The sequence below is a fragment of the Lipophrys pholis genome, assembly GCF_963383615.2.
Source record: "Lipophrys pholis genome assembly, chromosome: 8".
NCBI lineage: Eukaryota > Metazoa > Chordata > Actinopteri > Blenniiformes > Blenniidae > Lipophrys > Lipophrys pholis.
The window spans coordinates 17,398,057-17,418,938 of NC_137630.1; the positions used below are offsets into that span (position 1 = coordinate 17,398,057).

General features: G+C 42.6%; 1 protein-coding gene across 2 annotated transcripts in view; it reads left to right on the forward strand.

The window, feature by feature from the left end:
- src (v-src avian sarcoma (Schmidt-Ruppin A-2) viral oncogene homolog) overlaps positions 1-20,882 on the forward strand; it is a 42,320-nt gene that overhangs the window by 2,781 nt on the left and 18,657 nt on the right. The window contains exons 1-3 of one of the 2 annotated variants that reach the window (XM_080469363.1): positions 16,693-16,712; positions 20,222-20,480; positions 20,568-20,667. In XM_080469363.1, coding sequence (XP_080325489.1) covers positions 20,231-20,480; positions 20,568-20,667 — 350 coding nt within the window. In that variant the 5' untranslated portion in view covers positions 16,693-16,712; positions 20,222-20,230. Of the gene's footprint in view, positions 1-16,692; positions 16,713-20,221; positions 20,481-20,567; positions 20,668-20,882 lie in introns of those variants that run through there. The other variant, XM_080469362.1, reaches the window with a different exon arrangement.

Genomic DNA, 20,882 nt, shown 5'->3' on the forward strand with positions numbered 1-20,882 from the left:
CGGCTAATGCAGAGATGAAGCTCAGTTATGTATAATCGCTCCCGGGTGATATCTGGCTTTATCGGACATTGTACTTTTTTCACACAAAAAAACAACGTTTGAAAGTGAATTCTTTGAACCTATGAATACTGGAGTAATGCATGCACAAACACTAAAGCTCCCTATTCATCATAGAAACACTTTTTTTTTTTTTTTTAACTATCGCACCTATTACAAGTGTGTATGGAAGTTACTGTAGAGTCATGAATTACTTCAACATTACTAAAGCGGAATTTGGTTTGTGTTTACTGAACTTGTCACGGCAACAAAAGCTAACTCGCTATTGTCAAGTCGCTGCATTTGGCGACATTTGCCTGCGATCTCCATTAGCAAAATTAGCTTTGGTGAGCTTTAGCATTAGCTTAAGCTTTTCTCTTAAAGATTACTCTTCCACTAAACTCATGTTTACTCAATGTCTGCATATCAATAGTTAATCGCGGCTGCTTCTTTGTGTCTTAGGTTCTTAAAGCCGTTTAATTAAGGAAATGCTAACATCCACGTTCTAGAGCATCTGCCTCCCTCTAACTGATGCAGCTTGAGATGACTGTAAAGAATCGGCCATTAGACTGACTCACACAGTGCCGACACTTCAAGTAATGTAATTGTAGCTAAAACAAGCCTAATAGAAAGAATATATCCAAAGCAGCCCAAGAGAAACGACTTCATTTTTCTTATTATCAGTACTTAAAAGAAGTAGCTACTTACTGTAAGCACATAGTTTTGCTAACTTGTGAAACGCGGCTTATAAATACTTTCACCTGCTGTAAAATGAATGTTGCCAGTTTCAGAAGGCTATTAGCATGCCTCCCACCATCCCACCGCGCAGCCAACCAGTGAGTGAGGGAGCGATTCTCAAAGTGGTACGAGATGGACCATTGTGCTTTCTAGCTGCCAGATTTCAGACTCCACGGAGGGGACCTAATGCTCCTTGGAATCCCATGAATGCCTTCCAGTGAAAGCCATAGATGTTTATGTCAGCTCCAATGAGACTAGTGGAAAGTGGCTCTCGAGGCCGAAATTCCTGCTAATTGGCAACGTGGCTGTGGACTGGCCCCTTTGTTGCCCCTTATAGTGGAGTGATCTGTCTGTCAGGGTGATACACTGGGCCTGGCATCAATGAACTGCTTGTTTCCTCGGCCATTCGGCCCGGGAGATTCAGTGGAAGACAAGTCACTTCCACTTTCAGAAATTATCTTTGTGCACCTATTCAGGAGAAGCTTTTAAGGTTCTCTATAGTCGGGCAGGAGACGGTTTCTCCTGAGTCCTCGCCAAGGATTTTTGCTGTTGACGTGCACATTTCTCTGCACTCAAGCAAACTGAGCAGCTGCATTAAACAGAATCCGCTCTAGCTGACAGTTTGCTGAGTTCATCATTTGATCCAGCGAGTGTCCCACTTTCCTTTAGGTCAGATGAGGATTAATTGGCTTTCAGCTCTTGGGGCATGTCGTAATTGTCTGTGATATTATGACGAGGAAGTCGACAGGAGGAGCAGAAATCAAACGGGAAAAGCTCAGGATTGGCTGGACGGAGGATGAATGTAAATGACTCTTGACGTTGGTTGGAGTACTAGTAAAATAGCAGTGCTTTGTTGAAACAACACACTACTCCCCTTTGGCTTTGGAGCACTTAACAAACAAAACACTTCTGTGATGCCAGCATCAGCCTCTCGCCGGTCTGCCAGTGAGAGGAGAGTAAGAGAAAAGAACTCTACGCACAAGATTTGCGATGGCTTCCCGCTGACAAAACCCTTTGAATTTTTCATGTTGCAGACACTAAACTTCTGTCATTCTGGCCCAGATTTGGTTCTAATTAGTGCCCGGCTACATTCAAGGGCATACGACTGAGCATGAGAATGCCAGGACCACCTGTTCTCCCGCGCTTTCTCCCCCCCCGTCTCTCCAACACTCTCCCACTGTATCTGTCTCTCTGTTTTAAGTGAAGCTGTCCTAGTTTGACTCATTTCAGTCAGCATGGAACCTGAGGCTTGCATGTTCCATCCAGCTTGAGTGCAACACGCATAAAAGCTCCTATACACGCTAAAGTTTAGGTGAACATGCCATAAAGTGATTTTTTGATAAATACAATTATATGGTGGTAATGCTTTTTTTCTTTGAGATTTGCTCTTCTAAATAAAAATTGTCTTTCTCTGTCAATTGATTAAAGTATTTTAATTAGTTATTTGCAGAATTTTTGTGAATTAATCAGGTTTTTTTTATTTGAAATTGTATCACTGTAATATCCGGTCTTGTTTTTTAAATAGAAGTCTTATATCAGAGTTTAATGTAACAGCAGAACGACAAGGATGCACAACTGAATACTTCAGAATGTCGGCGGGAGCTCGCCAGCCATCTGAATGAAGTATCTGATAGTTTTGATACAGACGAACAGAGGGGGGCTTGTACGCTCCCAGGATCCCTGTCCACTTCCTGTCCCCCTGCCCTGGGAACGGGCCAGGGTGACACAGGCCACGCATCCCCGCTCAATCCGCCCACTGTTGCCTCTGTGGAAAAGCCATCGCTCTCACACCCTCATTCCCATCGCTCCGAGTGCGGTTCTGGTGACAGGAAAAGCGTCTTTGGCATTTAGAGAGATGCCTCTATGTGTGGCTTTGTGTCGGCGCAGCTGTGTGAAGCCGGTCGGGATGATGAGATGCTGGGAAGACCCCCCCCCCTCTATTAAAACGTGAAGCTCTCTGTCCGCTGAGAATCACTGCAGTGTGTGTTGACATGGGAGTTTTTATGCAGATCATGTACATGGCAGACATCAGGCTTGTCCTATTATGTGTGGTGGTGTTACTGCAAGAAATAGGTTGATTGGACAAACTGCGCAATCAGGACTAACCATTGAAGAGCATGATAATGTATTTATTAATGCTAATTAATCTAGTTGATATTTTAATCAATAAGGATGATTATAATTAGTGAGCTTAAATTTCATGTGAATGAATAATTGTGCATCTATGAACTGAGTGATAACTTTTTCAAGTGAATTCTTCTCTACAAATTATGATTCTCGCCTGCCTTTCTTTTTTGTAACTATCAGCTGCAAGTGTTGGTGAACATTTTGTTCTTCCACGTGACTTTTGACGGCTTGGCAGCAAAACTGTACGAACCAAGTTTTGTGTTTATGCAATTGCAACTGTGCAAAATATTATTAGCCACTTTAAGGGTGTTGGTGCTGGTGTGTCATGTTAATTATTAAAGTGCAAGTGTGATCAAGTCAGAATGCACTGGTGATAGGGACATCCTAAAGTTTTGGCATGAAATCACAGTTCAAACAGACTTTTACGATTCGTATATTGTGCATGCTGACATGGCATAACATAAAGATATATTGTTCATCCTTAGAATCACTGTCATGGAACCGATCGTAGGTTCATTGTACATTTAGTATGATTCTTTATCTTTCAGTTAATTTTTCGTGATTTGATTGTGACGTCTCTTCCCTGGACTCTCGGTTTGCGTGAGTGTTGGAGCAGGTTGTCCCTTTACCTCAAGGTCAGCTGTTCGATTCCCAGCTCCCAGGGTGGAAATGCGCTCAGGCGAGGTGCCGAAACGCACTTCCTGATGATGGAGGTCAGGCAGCTTGTGACAGCTCTGTCGTTATTGGTGCATGAATGAACTCAGTTGTAAAGCACTTTGAAAGTTTTTTCTCTCTTATTGGTTATTATGTACCTGAAGTTCCCACCAGCAGCATTTCAGTCGTGGAGCAGTTTCTTGTTTCTAGGTATTTTTGCGGAGATTATTGTGCTTTTGTTCATCTGACTTGTAGTCTGACCTTGTTTAAAGTTGAAATAATGAAGTGAAATACAATCAGTTTTTAAGACTTTGCAATGTAGTAGGATTCTATCTGATTCACCAGATATGTTGACATATAGAACCTGAATTCCTTGAAACATAATTTATCAATATCTTAGTCACCATATGTGCAACTCTAGAACGTACCTCTAACATTTGTGTTACTTTACCGTCATGTGTAATATTGGGGCCACACAGTGTTTCAGTGGTGAGCATTCTCATGTCTTAGTGAGAATATCTCAGGTTCCTTTCTGTTTTGAGGTTGCATGTTCTCTCTGTGCATGTATGGGTTTTCTCCAGGTTCTCCAGTCTCCTATCAGCGGTCCACAAACCTTCATTTAAGGTAATTTGGTTGGATAAGTGACATAGAGGACCCTGGTGAAACACTGCCAGTAACCTGTCAGTGCAGTGTTTTTTTTGGGGGGGGGGCGGTTGTGGTTGTAGGAAGTTGCAGGGTTTGTTTTCCCTTGGCTCTGACCCCTGGTGTCTTCTCTGGAGGCCTTGACGTAAGCCTGGATGAGATACTGAAGCGAGGTCAGCTTCCTCTTTTCTCAGCGAGGGCAGTTTAGTGAACAAACCTTCCCGTCGCACATAAAAGCTCCAGCCACGCTGCCTCCTCGGTGCTCTCTGCTGATTGCCTCTCAGGCAGTGTCTCATTCAGAGCTTCACCGCCCCGCTGGGTTTCATTTGAATATTCAAAGCAGAGCCCTCCTGAACAAAGAGGTGGTTTAAAAGTAAAAGAAGGAAATCGCACCCGTGTTGAGGAGGCCTTGCCATCTAATCTGTTCTGGAAATATCAAGGCAGGGAGCAGCTACGGTCTGATGATGAAGTGTGGCATGGGTACATTTTAATATTTTACTGTATCTGTGTCTCTGCTGCTTTTATTGGTCTATCTCAGAGGGAGCAGGTCTGGGATCATTGTGGCTCGTTGAATCCAGCCAAAGCAGCTATTTAACTGTAGGATCAGCATGCTTTATTCATAGTACATGTGCACAGAAGCACTGCCTTGGCCTTGTTTCTAAAGTGATGTAAAAATCCAGCTTTTGCCATTGCAGGAAAAGTATTTGTTCAAGATTGGTGAATAACAATAACAGAGGTGATTCTAAAGACACACAAATAGTAGCAGTAGTGTCAACTAATCAGTGACCGCAGTGTGACGTCCTTTGAATCCATTTAATTCTGTGTTGACAATAATAACCAGAGGCTGGAGCTGGATGAACAACTGCAGTGTGTGCGGTGACCTTCAAACACATTCTTGTTCTCGCATTGTGTGAAACACGACTGCCAAATTCTGCTTTTCCTTACTCACCGACCGGCCGTGGAGGGAATGTTTCTGGGGTGGGTGGCATGTGTGACTCGGGGCAGCATCTGATCATCCTGAGAGGAGGACGGTGTCTCTACCTGCTTCCCATACATTCCTGCTGTGGGCTGTGTGAGCTGGAGAGCGGTTGAAACTCGCCTTGTGCTCCACTCTGCATTCCTCAGCCATGACTGAGCTCGATCGCACTGCTGCAACAAACCTGGGACTGCCACAGTGCACACCTGGCTCACTTTCTCACGCGTTCACATGGTCGTTCTTAATTCTTTTACCAGTGCACGTGGTGAGGATAAAAGCCTTTCTGTTTTAATAGTAGAATTGAAATAGGTAAACCCTACTGCTTCAGATAAAGTATAAATAATATATAGCATACAATGAAGGAAGCAACGAACATAGGTGCTCATTATGGGCCTGAAGTACTAAAGGCTTAAATGTATAAGAACAAGAATTTTTTTTTTATTTTTTTCACTCACAAACTGATCTACTAACAGGGCGCTATGAGGACTGTGTTTATTGAGAAGTCGTGTTTGCTTTTATAAGCAAAGCATATCGAGCATGCATACCAGAGCAATCTAAACCCTGGGAGGAGTTTATGTGACTCGACTAATTTACAATACGAAATGTGATTTACAACTTTGTTTATGATTGCATGATTGTTGTCGGTTTAAACAGGGTTGAGCATGTAATTCTAAATAAGCAAATGCTTAAAGATATTAGTAACTTTTTAAAATCATTGTGGAATTGATTGACTAGTTAACACAACCGGCCTCCAGTGATTAGGCATTTCTTTCCATATGCTCAGTGTTGTAGTGATGAAGTATTGTTGGGACACGTCAGCTGACTGTAAGCATGAGTGGGTCAGTGTAATAACGGACTCACTCACTTGAGTCTGGTTGAAGATAGATCCACTGTTGGGAGGAAGTTGCTCTAGAATATAGATGCTAGAACTTCTTAGCGAAGGAACAACATACAGACAGTCTCATTATTGACAACAATATTGGCGATACAGTAAAATATCTGATGTCCTGGAGTGGTCTAAATGATAATATTAATTGTATTGCTTTTCAAAATAAATTCATAAAATTGGTCATTCTACAGATTATCCAGCTTTATATCTACTGATTTATACTGTGTCTGCTGCACTTCTTGACCAGCAGTGTGAAAACAAGAGGTTCTATGTCTCAGTGGGATTTTTCAGGATAAATAAATGCAGCATTGTGTGCTACAAATTAGACATTTAAATGAAGATAACTTGAAGTAACAAACACAGTTATGAAACATCATGCTATAAATGTGTTTTAGGACTGCCCTAAAAAAAACATATTAATAATGAATATGATATGAACAGTGCTGCTGTTTTCAAAATTCAGGTTTGTGAATTTAGTTTAAAATTCATTTCGGCCCACTGTAACATTTCCAGCATCTTTGTTTATATGCTGCTTCCTGATGTGGTCAAGACTTACTTATAAAGGAGATTCTTGATCTCGGTTTTTGACTAGATAGGAGTTAAAGAAAGAAAGCGATAATTTTACTCATCGTAATTGTGAGTCGTATATTTCACACCATCACATCTCCGCACATTACATATACAGTATATTCATGTGTGCCATATTCCCTGGGGATGAATTAAGTCTTAGATTTGAGAGCTGCAGGGATTTCTCTCCCTGCCTTGCTGTGCAGATGAGAAGTTAAACGGTAGAAGCCCTCAGAAAGCTCCGGCTTACTGAAGCATGAGGCACACGGGGGTCTCTGTGGAATTGAGCAGATCAAATGGTGCCTCTTTGAAATGTGATGAGAAGGGGTGAATTTAAGGGTTTGCTATCACAGTACTTCAGTTCACTGTAGGCAACACAAAGCCGACGCAATAAAGCGTAGCCCTATGTAATGTAGCGGAGGATTGGTGTGGTTTCTGCATCTCTCGGACCTTTTTATTCCTCCGTGTTAAACGTTCCTCTCGGTAGCAATGTTTCTCACCTCTTTCAGCTTACAGCTAATATTTAGAAAGCCATTGTTTTCTCTTTTTTTTTTTTTCTCTCTGGTTCACGTGACATACGGCTGACATCAGAGGAAACGGAATCCGTTATTTCCACAGTTTCTTCAGAGAAAGGATTGAAAAAGAAGAGAGGATGGGGATAAACTGAGTGTAAGGAAGTAATGTGGGGGTGGGGGTCAAAGCTCCTAAGGATTATCTTTTTTCTACTCCCCCCCTTCCTCTTCTTCTCTCTTCTCCACTCCTTGTTTGAGCACATGACCACAGCTACCATCACTCTCAGTTCCCATAATGACCATATTTAGATGAGAGCAGCAGAGCAGGGTAGCGCCAAGGAAAAGGATACGAAACCTCCGCTGGAATGAATCCCACATGCGACACAACACATCACTTGTCGGCAGAAGAACCCCGAGTTCCACCCAGTGCACTTGTAAACTACTGTCTATTCTCTCTATAATTGTATTATAATACACCAGAGAAAACTGACAAGACAATACGGCAAACACCCCCAGGTCCCTGCATGGCAGTCACGGTACTGTGGATGCCACAAATGCCTCAGATCTCGCAGTTTTCTAAGCGATGATGGAGCTGCTGCTTCTGTTGGTTGCGTGTCTGCATTCATCATTAGTGACACGGGAGCAGCTGAAAGACCTACGGCCATGAAACACAGCCCATAATGCCTGACTTGGCATCTCGTAAACAAAACTGAATGTTTAATTGTGACATACTAACTGTTGGTTGCTGAGCGGGAATTTGTTTTGCCGTTTTGCAACAACCCTGACGAGCTAGGTGAGGTAATGTCCTCCGTCTGAGCCCATGCCTGTTACACCTAGTCTAGGAAGGTTAATCAGAGGTCTCACTTACTGTACATCAGGTGTGAGTGAGTGTTTTCCGGGTGGCTGCATTCAAGGCAATCCCGACACGGCTGCGAAGGTGAGAGTTTCACAGCAATTTCAGAGCAGGATTATGAAACACAGAAAAGCTGGAGCCAATCCCAGTTGACGCTGGGTGAAGACGGGTCGCAAATTGGAAAGATATCCGGTCCATTGCAAAGCAAACACAGAGGGACCAATATTTACACATACTCGGTTTGGAGTCATTAGATGATCTCAAGTACAGGTTTTTTGACTTTAGGGAGATATCAAAGTACCGGGAGAAGGCCAACAAATGCAAAGCTGCACACAGAGTCCCTCAAGCCCAACATGGAGTCAAACTAAGGACTTTCTCACTGTGAGGTGAAATCAACAACACCCCTGTATAGATTGGCTTTGGTAATGTTGTGATAAATAACTGCACCCACATTGATCTTCATTCAAATCTACCTGAAATTCGCCTGGAAGAAATAATATATCAACCATGGGGGGATCTGAGAAAAAAAAAATGTTTCTGTCTCTCTATCCTATTAACATGTCATCTGTTACCTGTAGCATTAACTGACGCTATTGTCTGAACTGTCACTATTTCACTATCGCTTTGTCCCACTGGCAGAGGGGGGGCTTAATAAAGGCAACATTAAAGCTGTAAGTAACATTATGATTGTCCAGTTTACATGCAACCCAACATGTGATGGGAACTGCTTCCTCTTACTTGCATCAGAACAAATCGGCTAAATAGCACAAAGACTTCCATAACCATTATAAATGATACAGGTCAATTGTGACATATTGGTTAACACCCAGAATCAAACTCAGCCATCCTTGAAGCAGTGTTAGCAGCTTTCTGCCGTCGTGTTCCTGTATTCTGACATCATGTGATCATGCGGGGAATTTTTCCCTGGCATGTTTAGATGTGTCCCGCAGTGACGTGGCTTCTTCTCCAATTTTAATCACAGTGCTGCCTCTGGGAACTGGGAAGTGTCGACTCGACTTTTTGCCTCATGGGCTTTTGACATAATGTTTGGGGGCTGAAGTGGATTGAGGCGGAACGTTGAAAGAGACCATGAATCTCTTCTGTTCTAATTTCAGTTAAAAACCTTTTTTAAAATACTGTTTATTATACAGAGTTAAGTCTACACTACCGCCGCCGGCAAGCAGTTAACAATTAGTCAGGCAGACAGACTGGAAACTGCAGTGAGTAAAACTCTGTCCAAAGGTAACAAATCTGCCTACCAACACCTCTGAAACTTCCCAATTAACACATATTTCTGTGTGCAACAAAGCAATAATTGTCCTGCACTAATCACACATAAAACCACAAATTGTTGTTGTTTTGTACATTTCAAATGTGTTTATTTTGTAGGGAAAATGTCCTACTTCAAGCCAATAAAGCCATTCCTTTGTGTTGGTTAATCATCCACTTATAAACAGTTTGATTTGCTTCCCCAATTCCACAAAAGTGAGAACATTGTGTTAAATTTGTTGAGAATTATTTTCAATTTAAATGAGCTTTGGTCCAGAGAAGACAGCCGTGTTTTTTGGATGTGGCTTCTTCTTTGCATGACCTGTTGCCAATGAAATCAGAATGAGCTCTGCTGCCCTGCATGCCCACCCACTTGGACATTACCATCATACTTGAGTGCTTGTATTTATCACAAACCACATCATTATCACAAAACTGTAACACTATTGTGTGTTGCATATTCACATGATATCTTGCAGTTCTGTTGATTTTGGGCTTCACCAATTAATTTTACAGTTTTCTTTTGGAGCCTGTTCCAACAATTTAGAAATGTTTCTGCAGTCTGGCTCCAAATGAGCTTATTAGCTTTAATGAAACAGTGAAACATCTCAGTTTCAACCACTCGTATGTTGTTTTGATACCATTTGGAGTAAAATATGGGATCACAAGATTTGTGTCCCAATGTATTTGGACTTAAGGTTGTATTCTCTTAATCTTAAAAATGCGTGCAGGCAATTTCTTTTTTCTTTTCTTTTTTGTCAAAAAGGTCTCAGTCTGATTGCTTTGCTAAACCCAACCGGTCACCTTATCTAAAATGGCCCAGATATTTTCTCAGTGAACCTCAATCCTCAAAATAATTTGATATATGTCATACTCAGATTAGGAACAGGGGATAACAGAAAATCCATGAACCTGCAGTTGTTGCCAACAGTGTTTGTTGTTTGGAAGTGGACGAAAAAAATTCCTCTGTAAGCACAGGGCTTTAAGATGGAGCGGCCAGCTGCTCGGCTCTGCCGGCCCAGAGATGTCATATGATTTTAATGCCGGGTTAGCTGTGGAGTTTGGCAAACAAAAGGTGATCTGAACACACAGTAGTAGGTTGTTTTTGAGTTTTTTGTTTTTTTTTTCAAACCCAAAAAATACCAGTGTGGAGAAATGCGCACACACTTTCACGCAGTGAAAGGGATAAGGGCTCACAGCCACTGATCCTATTATAGGAGCTGTAGCACTGCAGGCTCATGCAAGGCTAGAAAAAAGGGGTAAACACGGTTAGTTTTTTCTTCTGTGGGAAATTGCCTTGTGTTGAACCAAAAACATGACAATGGAAAGAATCTCCTCAGGTGATCTCACCTCGGTTCTCTCACTCCACTAACTCCTTCAGGAAGTGACAGACATCCCACATAATGTCAGGAGACGGAGCCTCCTCTAAGCTTGCCTCTTTTTCTTCATCAGATAGGCATGCAGCGCTCTGTGAGTGTTTTGGCCCCGAAAGTCTGTGTGCAGCTATCCTACATCTGTGCAGTTTGTTGGTTTGTGGAATGCTTGGAATTGGCTCCATGGCAACGTGTGTGTGTGTGTGTGTGTGTGTGTGTGTGTGTGTGTGTGTGTGTGTGTGTGTGTGTGTGTGTGTGTGTGTGTGTGTGTGTGTGTGTGTGTGTGTGTGTGTGTGTGTGTGTGTGTGTGTGTGTGTGTGTGTGTGTGTGTGTGTGTGTGTGTGTGTGTGTGTGTGTGTGTGTGTGTGTGTGTGTGTGTGTGTGTGTGTGTGTGTGTGTGTGTGTGAAGTGGTAAATATTGACTTCACCACCTCCCCATCCCTGTGTCTGTCTGTGACAGGAGCGTGGGGTGGGGGGGTAGGGGTCGGGTCGGTACACACTTTATCCAGGACTCGGCAAAGTCCTGCCGTTGGGGGCGTGTGTTTACCTTCGGGGCCCCAAACACGTAGCAGTTTACTTCTACGTTTACCGTACAAAAGTGAAATGTTCAAGGCTTTATGACAAAGGACACAGAGTCTTTCTCTCCACATAGAGAAGTCTTCACAGTTGGAATGAGGTGGAAATGTGATAAACTGGAGACCTAAACTGTGTGATGTATTGTGATCTTTCTGTGTGGAGTTTGCATGTTTTCCCTGTGCACATGTCGGTTTTCTCATGATACTCTAGTTTCCTCACACTGTCCAAAAGCTATGCTTTCGGGGATAACGGCTGACGTTAAACTAACTTAAAATTCTCTGCAAGCACAAATAATTAACACCAATATTTTTGTATTATTCATTTATTAAATGTAAGAATGTAATTCAAACAAATCTATTGGAATAAAATAGTAAATGTTGCAGGAGTACCAGTTAACATCATCTTTTTCGCAATTCATATTGTCATCACACAATACTCAGCAACATTACAGCATATCGCGTTTACTTAATATATTGCTGCGCAAGTTGAAAGTCCTCTAATTCTTTAATATTCTTTATTAAATACATGTATTATTATTGTAACTAATACATCACATTCTGTGAAAACCTTAAGCTGTGTGTGTTTTTATTTATTGTGCACTTTCGAGGCTGTATTGATCCCAAGATGCATCAAAGAGACTGAAAAGTGTTAGAAAGAAATCCCCTGTGTGCTATAATGAGTGACCTAATGGCGAACAAAATGGGAATTGTCAACTCTCTACAAACACGTGCGTTGGCTGTACTGGTGTGCAAACACATCCAGACTGTAATTTCCTCTTCGTGTTTGTGGAAAGAGAAGAGAAACAAAATGATGTTCACGTGTGCCCGATGTTTGTTCAGAAAGAGGAAGCAGCTCACCTGCACATGACCAGAGTCAACTGGGCTCGGTGCTTTGGAGAGCCGTGGATGTTTTTGGTGTTTTCCCACAGCGGAATGATTTGTTCAGACAGGAACAGAAGAGCTTGGAGCTGCAGTAGTAGCAGTAGTGGTTCGTCCGGTCTGTCCTGTCTTGTCATTGCAGCGCCCGGGTTGTTCACAGGCCCCAGATGGAATGTCATCACGACGTTTGGCGAATACGATTAGGGAATAGATGTTGATAATCTGGACAGAACAAGCAGGGTTGGATTATGCTACGATTGGTGGCTGGTGACGCAGGAGCCAAAGCCCCCCCCCACACCCCTTAGTAATTACGTCGAGAGCATTAAGATGAAGGAATACATCCACCAGGCTGATATCAGGATCACATGCACTCACTCCCACAGGCACACTCTCCCATATTTCATCAGTCACCATTCCCTCTCCATTCAAATGAGAGAAAAGCTTCACAAACGAGATTCACAAACGTTCCACTCAGCCTCCAACTTATAAACCGGGAGCAGCTTAATTTAGATATGGCTCATTGACCTAAAATGGCTTTAACTGTAAGAGTTATGAAGAAAGAACATTTCAAGTGTGATATTGAAAGTGGAAATTGTGTTAACCTCCTGAAGTGAAACTGAATTTGTTGTACAATAGAGGAGCCTGATAACTGAGACCACTTCCTATTATTAATGTTTGGAAACCACCTATATATCGTCACTCTGAGAGTGGAGATTTCTTCTGTGTGATACTATCATCTCCTTAAGATGATATAGAGTTTGATTATTAATTCTATTCTGGATTGTACTGATGGCTAATGAATATGAAAATGTATGTCATTACTTAGACAAGTGAATTACAAATATCAGACTTTTGATACTTGTTTGAATCCCACACACTGCTTCGCTTATGATCTCTTCAGCCTCTTTAACCTTAGACGATAATGACGTCATAAAAACAGATCTATAGGGATTTCCAGCTGATCCCTTTGTGATCAGCCATAAATCATCAGCCCACAAGTGCAGAATGCATTATTCTTATAAAGTTTCAGAGTTTGAGTACAGATTATTTGAACTGTGACCTTTAATGCCCGAGACTGTAAATACTGATCTTTCAGAGAAGGTAGTTTGTCAAAACATGTCCAGTGTACGTATTGGACCCCAGGCCATAAGCGAGAAGCACTGTATGGCAAACATGAGGGGTCTACTGTAGCTGTCATGAAAAATACACAAGCCTCAACTTGTTTCTTCACATAGCTGTGCTCCCCTGCCTCCCTCAGTATTTCTTTGAGCCGGCCTCAGCCTAGTAGTGGGAAATCTCTCATTAGGCCTGCGCACAGAACATCTGAAGCAGACTGGTTCAATTTTGATGTTCACAACTGTTTGATCCTTCCCAAAAAGATGAAAAGATCTCATAAAGCGGCCAAAACACGGTAGGCTTCATTACAAAGGCTGTGCTGTTGGAGGAAACGGTCCACCGTGGTGATCCTGCCCTGCCAAGGACTTGATCGGTGAAGCTTGTTAATGCATGAATGACTCCGCATCCTTTCTTTTATTTCATTGAGCGAGCACCATTCAAAGGAAGAATTGTTTTCCTTTCACGTGTAATAAAGCTGAAAGCAAAACAGGAAGAGGCAGCATAATGTGAATGTGGGGGGAAAACAACCCCTACAGCAATATTAAAAGACTATTCCCATTTACCAAAAGCCCAGGAGACTCGACGGATTTGAAATTCATTGCCAGATCTTATGCATAATTAAGCAAATCCCCTTCCCACCCACCAACCCAGCCACACCCCTGCCTCGCCGGAGGGATTTCCATGCCACTCTGGCTCTGACAGTGGGTGCTTATTACAGTGCCTCGACCCTATTAGGCCAGAATCAGGCTCCCGTTATCATTAACTACCGCAGACAACACAGACTCCACTCGACTTGCGCTCCCTGCGAAACATGACATTGTTTGGCTTCACGACTTCCTGTATTACCATATTTCCTACTGGCTGTTAGAGCAGAAACACGCTCGGGTCTGGCAGCCAGAGAGCCACAGGCCACTTCTATGTCTTGTTTATGCCGCCCACTGCGAAGCCCGACAAAAGATGGCTTTGTTGGAGTGTGAAGAAAGACCCGAGACTCTCTTAATGCTCGGTTTCATGTTTGGTTGGTTCGCTCTTCCTTTCTCGGGGTTGTATTTGTGTGTGGGTCTGGGACACTGTTGGCCAAAGGAGCTGAACTCAAGTCAGCCTTGAAATTTGTGAGAGGTTATAATGGCTCTTTTTTAAACAATGAATTTATTATTCTTGCTCCAACACAGTATTTGAACACACATTTAGCATGGACTTCACCCCGGAAACACATGTAAGGATATGTAGACCAGTGGGGAGGTACAGCCACCCAATCCCACAAGCAAATTGCACCTTGGGGTTATTTGAGTCCTTTTGTAACCTCACATATATACCAAGTTTCATAACACTCTGTAAACTATTTTTAAGCCTTGTGCATCATCGCTAACTATCTAACGTTCTTTAGAATCACCTGGTATTCAGTTCCGACCGCTGATGTGTCTTTATTGGCTTTCGACTCAATTGTCAAAGTCAGCTGGTTAAAATGGTGCTACTTTCATGCCCATTGTGCAGTGGTGAAGTATATATCACCTTCAATGCTACTCAAAGCACAAAGTTGTAAACTGTCCCAATCAGGAAGATCACATTTTAACAAACCAAAAGAAAATGTGATCCATAGCTTGTCTTCACAACACAACAATTACTGTGGAAATACCTTAGAGTTTTGTTGAACTACCCTTGGAGGACTTTCAAAGGATGGCTGTTGAAATATTAGATGCCTTAGTTTTTTTCTCCAAAAGATGCTCTCTGAGCTCGGAGTACCCTCTTAAGCCTCCAGTTAATTTTCTGTTAATATTATTGTCAATATTCTAGTAATCTATTATTGATATAAGTTGCATGGCCCAATGAGATCAGTGCTACTTGTGTAGGATTTGTTTGAATGACTCCAAAATGTGACACTTTTTGTTTTAAACGTGTCGTACATAGTAAAACTGTGTTTTTAAACTTGGAAAAACAAACTCTTGGGTCATTCCTTTGTTTTGAAAATCTGATAATAGACATAATGTGCAAATCTTTTGTGGTAAATACGGCATCACATTGTAGGACTGAACCCGAAATCTAAATACATGTTACAGCCATAAATGATGAAATACGTCCCATTTAGAAATGGCACATAATAGTATGAATCGGTTACTTTGTGTCACATAGCAACTGACACTTAAAAGCATTTTAGTGAGCTCCTTATGAAGGGAAAATCGACTCATTTTATCAGTTTGTTCCACGCAGAGTGGTGGTTGAGTCCTCACAGCATGTTCACCATGTCAGTGTAATGTGCCCTTATTTACTGATGGTTTATGGGGGAAACGTGCTTTTTAAGCGCCATCATAGTGATCTCATTAGGGCGACATCCAAAACGTGAAAGGAACATCTGTATGGAATGAGGAAGAGGAGAAAGGCTGAAGATGATGGGGGGGGGGGGGGGCTTATTACCCATGCAACCAGTCTACTGGAGGCAAAACACACAAAGAGCAGCTCGCTGAGCCACCCGTCCTCTTTGTGTCTGGTCTCTTGTGCCTGTGTGTGTTTGTGGGTGTGCGTTAAACCTACACACACACACACACACACACACACACACACACACACTGTTACACTTCCAGTGATGCGACCTGCTTTGTGCAGACATGCCTGAGGGGATGTGTGTGTGCAGATATATCGACTATCCAGCCTCATTGACCCCCACCCCTCATCACTTCCTCATTCTCCTCCCCCCATTTATGATGCCAACCTAAAATCAACCCCTGCATCATGCCCTCCTCCCCTTCCTGCCTCTCGCTCTTGCTGCCTGTTTTAATATTTATTTGCGCGCTGCCGCACAGGATGAGCTCATAGGTGGACTTGCACCACGCTTCATAGGAACCTCCTAAACCAGTGCTGCTCTCCTGGTCCGGCTCCGGGATCCAGCTTCAACCCTCATCCACAAGCCACAACCCAAATCAAGAAAAACATTCTACTTTGCACATTCATTTATTTAAAACTCGGTGCACTCTGGACCCGAGATGGTTGAGTAGAATATCACAGAATGGCAACAACAAATTAAGAACGAATGATTCGCTTTAACAGACTCGGCTGTGTTTTAACGCATGAAGACTAAACAAATTGATCTTTACTGAGATGTAGTTTTGTCTTCAGTTTTTATGTCTTCATTTGTTCACATTTTCTTCTGCATTGTACCCGTGTTTCGCCATGCTCGGTTAGTGTACGTAAAAAAAGGTTTTGCCTTTTTCTATGATGTCAAATGGCAGTTGTTGACAGTTTGTGGGGTTTTCTTTTTGTGTTATTTACCCTAACTTTATTTTTTGCAGTGGCAAAGGCCCACAGCCCCCTGAAAATGAGCTCCTGACCCACTTTTCAGTCACGACCCACCATTTGAGAATCACTGCTCTGAACTGCCTGAAAACACCAGGACAAGCTTCTCATCCCGATGCTGCCTCTGGCTTCTTTCTCCTGGCAGATTGCCATTTGGTTGGAAAGAAAATTCCAAAATGATATAAACCAGTGACAGGTCCACTAATTTGATTTGCCTGGTAAGCAAACGTATTCCTTTTTCATCCAAACAATTTCGACCATGCTTCATATGTTAATCAGTCAAGTGAATCAGAGTGGACTTAAGCGTCCAAAAATGCACAACCTCCTAAATAACAGCAGTCGGGTCAGGATGTCAGCAGAAGGCTGCACAGCTTGACTCTGCACCCATATGTACACTACCTTCATCATCTTAAAGAGAAGGCCTCTCAAGCCAAAGCACCTCAGTGTTTTCTGTAAATTAGCATTTCCTAGCAGACCCCCTGTGGCTATATCCACCCGTGATAGCAGGGGCTTGAGTCTCCGAATTATTCTGGTCTCACTGTAATTCTTTCACTGCACTATGAGATGGGATTAGATCTATTCCATGAGCCGGAGTAGGCCGGGAAGCCTCAGAAATGAAAGAAGGCAAGAAAGCTTCAGCAATCCAAAACTGCACTCTTGACCTTCAGTCTGTTTTCTTTAATGTTTGTGGTGCACTGTCTCTGTTTAGCCAACTACCAAACACTTATCAATGATCTATTTCAGCGATGATCAATACATTGATTGCGATGGATCGGATTGGTTGATCGATTGTAAACATCATCTTCAGCAGAAGTCAGAGCAACTTATTCCCGAACATTCCATACGTTTTGATGTGTTTTTTGTGTCCGTGCGCCCAACTCGCAGGAATATAGTAATAAAATCAAACGGCCGTCTAGGATAGTAATCTTTTTTCCCGTTATTAACAAAGTTCAAAAACTAAGCATGGGTCCTTTTTAAAAACTGGTTTTAATTACTTTTTCACAATATATTGCACTGAGAGAAAATCAAGAGACTACAGTGAGTAAATACTATATCAGACCCATGATCTAAATACAGCTAAACGTAGGCTGATGCTACAATAAATGAAAATGTCCCATTATTCTCAACATCATTATTGTAATCAGAAGAAACAGTGGAACATTATGTTTTATTTCCATTACAAAGTGGATTTTTTCAAACATTCTGACCTAAAAGTAAGTATTAACAAGAGAGACGAATCAGGTCAACATTGGTTTCCATGGTAACTGTTGCCTGTCTTCCTACAGTGTCGATAGTTGCCACTTCTTATATACTTCGTGTATGTCATCAAATTTTGAGTAGGTATTTTTATAAAAAAATTTAATTGAGTCGACCTTTACACAGATGAATTTGTATATCTGTGTTTAAACTTACATAAAGTTAGACGCAGTATTGCAAAGCACAGTTTTGAAGAAACTAACAAATAGCGAGTTAATGCAAGGTCCAAAATGTCCAGGTTTTTTCTTCTTTTTTTATGTACGGTCTTACCTGGTCAGTTTCAGAAGTAGCTCACAGCTGCAGACCCCCTCTCCAGTCTGATTTGTCAGAACATTTCAGTGAAGCCACTGGTGGAAACGTCCACAAGCTCATACATGCCAATAAGAGCAGTGGGCAGTTCCCCAAAGTCTGCTTTTGATTCTAGAAAGTGGCGTATTATTATCATTGTGTACATTAGCATGTGTGAATCTCTCACTTCCACAACTCACCGTTATCTTGACTTTCGGTTATGAAGTTCTTCTTCAGTCAGTGGAGAGTTACTCGAGTCTTTAGTTATTTTCTGTTTAATAGAGGTCTCATTTATATTTGACTACAATTTCCCTTGTTTTGCTGTTTTGGTTCAGACTCATATTTCCATTGGCCTTGTTTGCAGACGCAGCAGGGAGCCGTTTTCAGCGAACAAGCTCTAATGCACTGAATGTGCTCTGAATCCTCAGCACTCGACACAGATGCAGATATCAGCCACAACATTATGACCACCTCAGGCCCTCCCATTCTCTTTCTGATGCTGTGTGTGTTACAAGGCTTTTCTATCAGAACCAGCTGCAGTTGAAGCGACAGTGGCTCATCTGTTGGCTCAGACCACATAGATCAGCCTTCACACTGAGCCTGCGTTAATGAGTCCAACAGGGAAGTTTTGAGTTGAGTTTGGAAGTTCTTTTCCGTGTAAGCCATCGTCTTGTACGAGGTGTTTTTGTTTCATGTTCACGGGTAACTAAACATGCAAACTTAAAAATAAATAATCATTGTTATCTCCAAATGCATCATGGGTGAAGCAGACCTGCTCCTTTCTCAATTTCAATTTGGTAAAAAATGTCCTTGTCGAGTCGTTTGATGCCACCGAAAGTTTACCTGAATAATCATTCCCATGCTTTCCAACCTCAATTTAAAGTATAGTAAGGAACAGAGCGTCACATTTAAGGGGTAACAACAACTGAATATTGTTATTGTGACATAAAAATTGCTGTTTACTTTGTCACGTTTTGATATATTAGCTGCTCTGCGTGATGTGAATATTATAACATTGGGTATGACAGTAAGTTACTGCTCTCCAACTCTGGAGGTGATAACCACTACCCTGCTGCCTGGAGAACAATGTTTTTGTGTGCGTGTACCTTCAGGAAAATGGAGAAATATAATCTGAAAGAGAATCAAGTTGTTGTTCTCGCAGTGTGATCGTGCTGGGGGGAAAAAGCTTTTTAGGGAGGGAGAAGGCGATTAGGGCCATAGTCCAACATTTTACCTGCTTGGAATCAGTTAACTATTGTTTTGTTGGAGGGATGGTGCATTTCTATGAGTTGTTTGCAGCCCAAGCTTGTAGCAGCAGTTACACTCCTACATGCGTCAGTAGGGACTTTGAGGTTCGAGGGGCAGACTTGGGATCAGAGGTTCACAGGTTAGAATACCAACAGGTTACCGCTGAGGATCCCCATTCCAACACCCCCCCCACACACACACACACACACACACACACACACACACACACACACACACACACACACACACACACTCCACAGCTGCAGCCCACGGCTCCTAGTACATGTAGTTAAGGTTCATTTTAAATAGGACAGATTAAAAGCAGAGAAATTCTTTCTCACTTTGTTTTTTGTTTTTGTGATGTGTTTCATCAATGTGTGATTTTTATTTGTTTGAAATGTTTGAAATAATTTGCTTTAAAAGGAGAGAGTATTTTCTCTGTGTTCCCTCAAATGAGAAAAATGAATGAAGTTTGCTGGCTTTGCTAAATATGTAGATACATTCATCCTGTAATGATCGGTCCGAAAAAAGTCAGTGGAAAGACCATGACAGCAGAAAGTGCTGCAACATGTCTGTGTGTGCATCTGCTGTCTGACGCGAGTGCCTGTGTGCGTGTGCGTGTGCGTGTTGAAGTCTGTCATGTCTGCTGAAACTGAGAAGCTGCAGCTGCTCCACTGTCCGCAGGGAGGTTTCTCTTCATGTGGCCTGCACCATCGTGTGTCTCGTGGGTTTATTCGTAGTCTCCAGTCCGTCTCTGGTTTCTGCATCTGGCCTTGTGGCACTCCCAACATTTCTTTTCTTTTTTTCCAGGAAAATGTATTCTAAGAAAACTTAGTCTATTTAATGTCACGATATGATGTAATTGTTCTATTTCCGTGTCTAGAGGTTCTGCTTTTCCTGAGGGTTCACTGTCGGTCTCTGACTGTGCTTGCAGGCCTTGGCTATGGGGGGATCCAAGAGCAAGCCCAAGGATGGAGGCCATCGAACCCGCTGCCTCGATACCAACCTCGGCTCTGGGGGAGATTCTGGCGGCCACCACCTCAGCTCCCCTCAGCAGGCGCTAACCCCCAACCGGAGCCCCACTGTAGACGGGGGTCTCGGAGGGAACCAGTCCATGGGCAATCAAGCAGAACTGTCCTTGTTCGGAGGCGTGGACAACAACAGCGTCACGTCTCCCAACAGGATCACTGGGGGTCAGAGATTCCCCTCCAAACTTGGATTTCCATAATCTCCGTATGTGCGGTTTAATGTCAGAGTTGTGTTTTCCTCCCGGTTCCCAGGTGGCGTGACGACCTTTGTGGCTTTGTACGACTACGAGTCCCGAACGGCCTCAGACCTCTCCTTCAGGAAGGGCGAACGCCTCCAGATAGTCAACAACACGTAAGGAAAACACAGATCTCACAAGTCCTGTTTTCTTTAATCAGCCTCCATGGAAACTCTGCTGCCTCCTCCAGACTGAAAACATGAGGAGACTCAAGGTTTCACTCGTTGTTTGATTACATGCTCCTTCGTTCAAGCCCAATCTTAAAGCAACAGACTTTCCTGGTTTTATTGGTAACTCCTCATTAAACTTCATCCGTATATTTTTGTATCGA